This window comes from Vitis riparia, unplaced genomic scaffold, assembly GCF_004353265.1.
Source record: "Vitis riparia cultivar Riparia Gloire de Montpellier isolate 1030 unplaced genomic scaffold, EGFV_Vit.rip_1.0 scaffold303_pilon_pilon, whole genome shotgun sequence".
In the NCBI taxonomy this organism is placed as follows: domain Eukaryota; kingdom Viridiplantae; phylum Streptophyta; class Magnoliopsida; order Vitales; family Vitaceae; genus Vitis; species Vitis riparia.
The window spans coordinates 197,699-204,866 of NW_023269666.1; the positions used below are offsets into that span (position 1 = coordinate 197,699).

The window sequence follows — 7,168 nt, forward strand, 5'->3', positions numbered from 1 at the left end:
TTAATGAGATGGAGGAATTGAGAAATGATGCTTACATCAATTCCAAAGTTGCAAAACAGAGGATGAAGAAGTGGCATGATCAACTAATCTCCAACAAGGAATTTCGGAAGGGACAAAGAGTTTTACTCTATGACACAAGACTCCATATTTTTCCTAGAAAGCTTAAGTCAAGATGGATAGGTCCTTTCATTATTCATCAAGTACATATCAATGGGGTAGTGGAATTATTGAATTCCAATGGCAAGGATACCTTTAGAGTCAATGGATATCGTCTCAAGCCATTCATGGAGCCGTTCAAACCAGAAAAGGAGGAAATCAACCTCCTTGAGCCACAAAAAGCCTGAGCAAATAAGGGTTTGATGGACTTGGTTTCACCCAAGTCCAAAATTTTTGTAAATTTTGTAAATTTTAAAGTTTTATCTATGCTTTTGATCCTAATTTTTTATCTTAAATTGTGTATTTATGTGTATTTTCATCTTTTTGAATGATCTCAGGTGGGAGAAAATGCAAAGGAAGAAATCGGGAAGAAATCAGAGTGAAAACATAGCAAAAATAGGGCTCTGCGAGATCTCGCAGCCAAAGAGGAATTCTCTGCGAAAACGATTATTTGTTGCGAAATCATTTCGCAACACATTTGACTCCTTTGCGAAAATTTTCGCAGCTGCGAATCCAAGAATGGCACACGAGTGCCACTCTGCAGTACAGGAGCCCCCATGTCGCAGCTGCGAAAACGGCTGCGAAGCTCCAAGGCATAAAAAAACCCTAATTCCGCAGCAATATCTCCATTCCGCAGGGTATTTCGCAGCTGCAAAGCCGATTTTTGGCACACGAGTGCCATTTCGCGGTACAGTGACTCCAATTTCGCAGCTGCGAAGTGGGCAGCGAAAGTGGTTTTCTCTTGCGAAACCCCCATTTTTGCTGCGGAATCGGCCTTCTTCTGCGAAACCCAAAGTGACCTTTAATATTCCGCTATTTTTTAGAAATACCGGTCATTTGAGCTGCGAAAGAGTTTCAGAAAGGGGAAAAGCCGCAGCAACCGTCCGTTCATCTCCTTGCTTGAGCCCGACGACGTGCGCACCTCCGGTCAACTCTTCCGGTCATCATTTCCGGCCAAATTTCGTCAATTCGAAATGGCGCCAACCAGAGGAGCCAAATCTTCCTCTCCTTCCAGCCGCAAGCGAACGCCGCGTGAGGCGCCTGTTCAAGCATCTCCCTCTGAGTCTCCACGGCCAGAAGCTGCTTCGCGTCCGGCCAAGCCCGCAATACAGCAACCTCCGGCGAGGCGTTATCTCACCAGGTCAGGGGGCCGTCCCCTGCAAAAAAGAGCCAGGGTTGAAAGCTCAGAGCCCATCGACTTAACAGGGCAGTCCCCTGTTCTCTCTCCAGAGCCTTCTCCGGTGCCATCTCCGGCACCGCCGGTGAAACCTCAAGCAAGCCAGCCGCCACTTTCTGAGCCCCAAATTCCGTCTGAGACAGCTCCTGAAGTGATGATCAGGCGTCCGATGCTCACTCAACCACCAATTGAAGGCAATTTGGACTGCCGAGCTCGGCCATTTCACTCTGAGCTGTGCTTTGACACAGCCACCTTCCAATTGCGGCCGGAGCTTGAAGGTTCATTCCAATTGCTGCGCAGATATCGCATGGAGCAATTGCTGACCCCACGAGATTTCTTCTATCCCAGAGTAGCCATGGATTTTTATCAGTCCATGACTACTCAGCAGGTCAGAGATCCTACTCTAATCCATTTCACTATTGATGGCCGGCATGGCATTCTAGGAGCTCACCATATAGCAGAAGCCCTGCATATACCATACGAGCCAAGCCATTTTGATGATTACAAAGCATGGGCTAGTCCCTCTCAACTGGAAATGGTGCATATCTTGTCCAGAGGAGCTTCCACACATCCACATCTATTGAGGGGGGAACTTCCTCCAAGGATGTTTCTCATTGATGCACTCTTGCGTCATAATGTTTATCCACTGCAGCACTGGACTCAGAGGAGAGGAGTTCTTTTGGAGGCCCTATTCAGGATTTCTGAGGGATATTTTTTTGGCCCTCACCACCTGATTATGGCTGCCCTTCTCTACTTTGAAGAGAAGGTGCATAAGAAGAAGCTGCCGCGAGCTGATGCCATTCCACTTCTTTTTCCGCGGCTGCTATGTCAAATTCTAGAGCATCTGGTGCATCCATCAGATCCTCAGCTGGAGCGCAAACGTATATGTCGAGAGGTGTTTACTTTCGACAAGTGGACCAATATGACAGCGTATAGAATGGAGCAGCCAGAGCTTCCACAGCCAGCTCAGATACCAGCTGCTAGGAGAGCATCACCACGTCACATACCTGAGGGTATACCCATAGCTTCTCCTACCATAGCCAGAGCCCCTCCAGTTACTCCAGCTACATCACAGCCCTCTACTTTAGCTGAGCCAAGGATGGCCATTCCCATCTCTGAGTATAGAGATTTATGCCATGCATTGCAGACTTTGACCGAGTCTCAGAGCAGCCTTGCTCAGGAGATAGCAGCTATGCGAGCTCGCCAGGAGCAGATGTTGACCACTCAGGCTCAGCACACTGCCATCTTGAGGCAGCTCCAGCATCATCTCGGTCTCCCATCAACTGCTGAGCATCTCGTTTCCCCCACTGCAGTGCCACATTCACAGGCCACAGAGCCTCAGGCCCCTCCTGAGTCAGCCACTGAAGAGGCAGAGCCAGCTGCCTAAGCCTTCAGTTCCAACATTATCCACCTTTCTGATCACATATATATCTAATATATATTTCTTTTATGTATTTCATTTTCGGTAGTCTGTTATGAAATCCCCTCATTTTGATATCATATATGGGGATTGCTTATATTACTTTCTTTTTACTTGTACTCAAATGATTAAAGTAATACACATCTAGCATTTTGTTGTTAACTCTTAGCATTAATTTATTTTTATTTCCTTTGCTCACACTTTTTATTCTTTTTGAAACATGTGGTTTCTCCAATCAGTATTCGAAATTGATATCATTCAGGAGGTACCACTTCCTCCCTTTAATTCCAATCACCCATATCACATTGAGGACAATGCTCAGCTCGGTTGGGGGGGAGAATTGAGGAAGGAAGTATGCTAAGTCATTTTGGTAATTCAGTTATGTTTTTAAATTAGTTGTAGTTTTTAGTTGCTTTTTACTCTGATCTCCATGGATTTTGAGGAAAAATTTTCAAATTAAAAGAGGAGAAACTGAACTTTTGCTTTTCACTTAACTTAGAGTTTGGATTATGCTTACTAAAGTGGTTTAATTGTTGAAGCTTCTATTGAAATCAAGTTTAGTCTTTCCACTTTAAGCTATACACCACTGTGCACAATAGGTTCCGATTATAAGATGAAAAACTATTTCCCTCTTGACTTAGAAAAATTTTGGGACTTGGTACCTTTGACCTCATTTAATAGTGTTGGGACACCGTATAAAAGGCCAATGAGTCTTTGAAAAAAAGAAGAAGAAGAAAAAGAAAAATGTTTACTTGCCTTGAAACCCGAGCAAGGTCTAAGGGGTATATGGTGAAAATCTTTAAAACCTGGTGCCCTAAGCCTTAATTGGTTGGGAGTCACCGACCTCAATGCTCGTTAGATGGGTGGATAGGTGGAGTTTAACATGCTGTAGGTGCTTGGGTATTAAAATTCATTCTCAAAAGTCCGGGGTAAAATCCAAGGAGTTAGTGGTTGAAAGATCCTTAAAGCTTGATGCCCTAAACCTTGATTGGTTGGGAGTCATCGATGGACCCCCGTTACATGGACAAAACAGAAAAGGATGCCCTTTAAGCCTTGTACCTGTAAAAAAAAAAAGAAAAAAAAAAGACGAAAAGTGTGTTCTCTGCCTATTAAATTTGGTCAGTTTGCTAAGTGTTGAAAAGAGTTAGGTTGGGGGGAGAGATTAGTTTAGCATGTTATTTTCGGGAACTATCATCTTACACATAGATTTTTGTGGAAGAATAAAGTTTGGTTCTTTGGAAGTGAAAATGATTTTAAAACTTCAATTTGCATAATGCATTCCCTTGATCAATAGTATTTAGCAAAGTTTTTGATAACTCTTGTTGGAATTTGAGTTTATATTTCTTTAATGTTCCATGTGAGAATGAGATCATCATGCCACTTAAAATTTTTTGAAGTGATTAGCATGATATTGTAAATTATAGTATTGTTTATTTTTACTTTTCTCTCCTTTATTGCTAAGGAACTAGCAATATGTTGGTTGGGGGGAGTAATTACTACTCAAAAAGTGCTATTTGATAGCTTGCAATTAATCCTTTTAAACACTTTTGAGTAGTAGTTATTGCATTTTAACCCAATTAACATGTTAAGGACCCTTGCAATCAATTCTAATCAAATTGTGTAAGTTTTGGTGTTTTTGTTAGTAATTTGATCACCAAAGCAATCCGAGATTGAGGAGAGTTATTTGGAATCCATGGCAAAGCAATGGAAAGCTTAGAAACATGAAGAACCAAAGTTTTGAAGTCCTTTGCCATAAGCAAATCCGGAATGCAAAAAGGAGAGAAGCAAAGAGGAAAATAGAGTGAAGAAAACAGAGGACAGCAGCTGCAGTCTTCCTTTGCACTTTTGGAGCACTTTCTGAAGTCCATTTTTCTACATGCTATATACCATTTCAAAGCTCAGGAAGTCAAGAATCCAACGCTTCAAACCGTGTATGATTTGGAGTTGAAATGAGGAAGTTACAGCCGTTGGAAGCCGATCACTCAAGCTGAAGGAAGATTTTGCAAAATGCTGCAAAATCACCCTTTTGTTGCGAGATATTTCGCAGCCTTTTTGCACAGTGCTGTGAATTCCCCTTGAAGTTTCACGTCAAGTTGGAAGCCGATAGCCACAAGCTGGAAGACCACTTCGCAGCGGTGCGAAACCAACCGGTTGCTGCGAAGTAATTTCGCAGCCCTTTTTGTACATCTGCGAAATCTCGCAGACCTCATTTTCACCTGTGAAATGGTCCCTAGAGCTTCCTGATATTTGTGACCGACTCTCTGAGATATTTTTCTTTAGATTTTTGTTGTATAAATCCCTAAACTCTCCTTGTAAGCCACCAATTATAGGATTCCTTAGCTTTTAAGTTAGGAAAAAGACCAAATATCCATGTAATAGCTATTATTGTAATAATCATATAAATAGAGCCCGAAGAGCCTGTTCTGAGGGGATGGACCTTTTGTAAGAATTAGAAAGAAAGTAAAATACAGAGCTTGAGCTCTGCCTTACCTGATCAATTTGATTGTATTTTTTCATTTTCTAGTTATGCATTCTCTAAGGAAGCTTCCCCAGAGAATGAGTAACTAAACCTTTAGTTCCTTGGAGTTAAGGTGGCCGGGAAAGGTTCCAAGTGCAAGAATCAGCAGCTTTGTGGTTTCAGCTATGAATGAAGAGAAAAGTATGTCCCGTTAATGGTTTCTATCTTTTTAGTTAACTTAAAACGCCTTGGAGTCACCTGGGCCAACACTTGGTAAAGCAAGTGATCTCCGCCCATGGAGATGCACTAGTTTACCCCTTGCGAGCCTTTGAGAGGTGACTTGAAGGTAGGATTTTCTAGAATTGCCAACACTTGGTAAGCTTTTGGACTCTAAGGAGACATCCATTAGTTATCTCTTGCGAGCTTGAGAAGGGAAATCCAAGGTTAAGGATCACCTTGAATGGTGAAGGCTAAGTGAGAGGCTCGAACCGTTGCAAGTTGCATCAGTGAGAGGGAATTAGAGCTGAAACCCAATTAAGGGATGCATTTGTACAACACCGATTAGAGAATTGACTTTATGTTAATTCTCTAATGCGAGGAAATGAACCAACTGACCGGAGCTATGTTTTTTCATGAGGAACCTCCCCTGTGGACCTAAATCTCCAAGGAATGTTTTTCTCTTAAGTAATTTCCATTACTTGCTGTGCCGTTAGTCTAAATCTAACCCTTTTTCAATCAAAGTTTGTGTTTTATTTCTTAAGCTAATCTTGAAATGAAACAGCACCAATTCACTTTGAATTGGTATCATTTTCAGCTTGAAAACCCTTCCCAGTGAACGATCCTAGAGCCACTATGCTATAGTAGCTTTGTCTTTGCTACCCTAGTATATGGTGTAATAGGTTATAAATTTTGTTGATTACTCCCTCAATCAAGGAGCACCAGCTGGACACGAATCAGCTGAGACACCAATTAGGCATGAATCAGTTGAGTACCACCGTACTGCTATGCTGATCAAATGACATACCTATCTCTGCAGAAGTCCCTAACCTCGAGAGTCTGCACCTCATCAAATGTAGACCTGGTAAAAAATAGGTCATCCTCACTATGACTGATCTGAAGCACTTGTCTGTCATGTATAAACTTCACCTTCTAATGAAGGGAAGATGGAAGAGCCTCGGTCCTATGAATCCAAGGTCGGCGCAGAAGTAGGTTAAAGGATGTGGGAATCCTCAAAACCTGGAATAGTATAAGGAATGTAGCCGGACCAATTAGAAACTCTATCATCAAAGTACCCATTACCTCCCTCTTAGTACTATCATATGCTTTAACCGTCTATGTAAAGGGACCAAAGTCTGAAGGTGCATAACCAAGGGCGATAGCAGTAGCCAATGGGCAGACGTTCAAGGCCGAGCCATTGTCCAACAGAACGGATGGAACTCTGTGGCCTGAACAATCAACTGTAATATATAGAGGGCGTGTATGGTCTGAACCCTCTAGTGACAAGTCATCATCTGAAAACATAATACATGTGGCCCTGTCGGCCATCATCATATGAATCAACCCCTTTAGGGTAGTAGTGGTCTCCACACGGATCTGGGTCAAAGCCTGAATCAATGCATTTCTATGAGTATTAGAAGATGCTAGCAAACTCTAAATAGATATGCGGGCCTGTGTACTCAGTAACTGCATCAGTATCTCATCATCCTCTCTCTTGACCTTCTCATGAGAAACTGCGCCATCAAATGGCCTAGCTACTAGAGGTGGGGGTTGAGCTACTCTCCCACTACAGGTGACAATCTGTACATCTCTCTCCTCCAAATCATCATCATCTGGCCGTAGGGTAAATGGGATGGACGAGCCCTAACGTGCCGTAGCCGACGGTGCAGTAGGAGTCAACTCAAAAGGTACCCAATCTGAAATCAAACTGGATGGTGTAGAAGTATGAGAACCCACTGTG

At 42.7% G+C, this 7,168-nt stretch overlaps 1 protein-coding gene across 1 annotated transcript; it reads left to right on the forward strand.

The window, feature by feature from the left end:
- Positions 1-1,130: 1,130 nt before the first annotated feature.
- On the forward strand, positions 1,131-2,038 carry LOC117909732 (CASP-like protein 4A2). The gene is made up of 2 exons (XM_034823794.1): positions 1,131-1,611; positions 1,986-2,038. Exons 1-2 carry the CDS (start codon positions 1,131-1,133, stop codon positions 2,036-2,038), a joined length of 534 nt encoding a protein of 177 aa, XP_034679685.1.
- Positions 2,039-7,168: the final 5,130 nt, after the last annotated feature.

Excerpts from the sequence above, each read along its gene's own strand:
- LOC117909732 (XM_034823794.1), top strand. The coding sequence starts at position 1,131 with ATGGCGCCAACCAGAGGAGCCAAATCTTCCTCTCCTTCCAGCCGCAAG. Across the intron at positions 1,612-1,985 it reads ATTGCGGCCGGAGCTTGAAG|CACTGGACTCAGAGGAGAGG; the intron begins GTTCATTCCAAT and ends TATCCACTGCAG.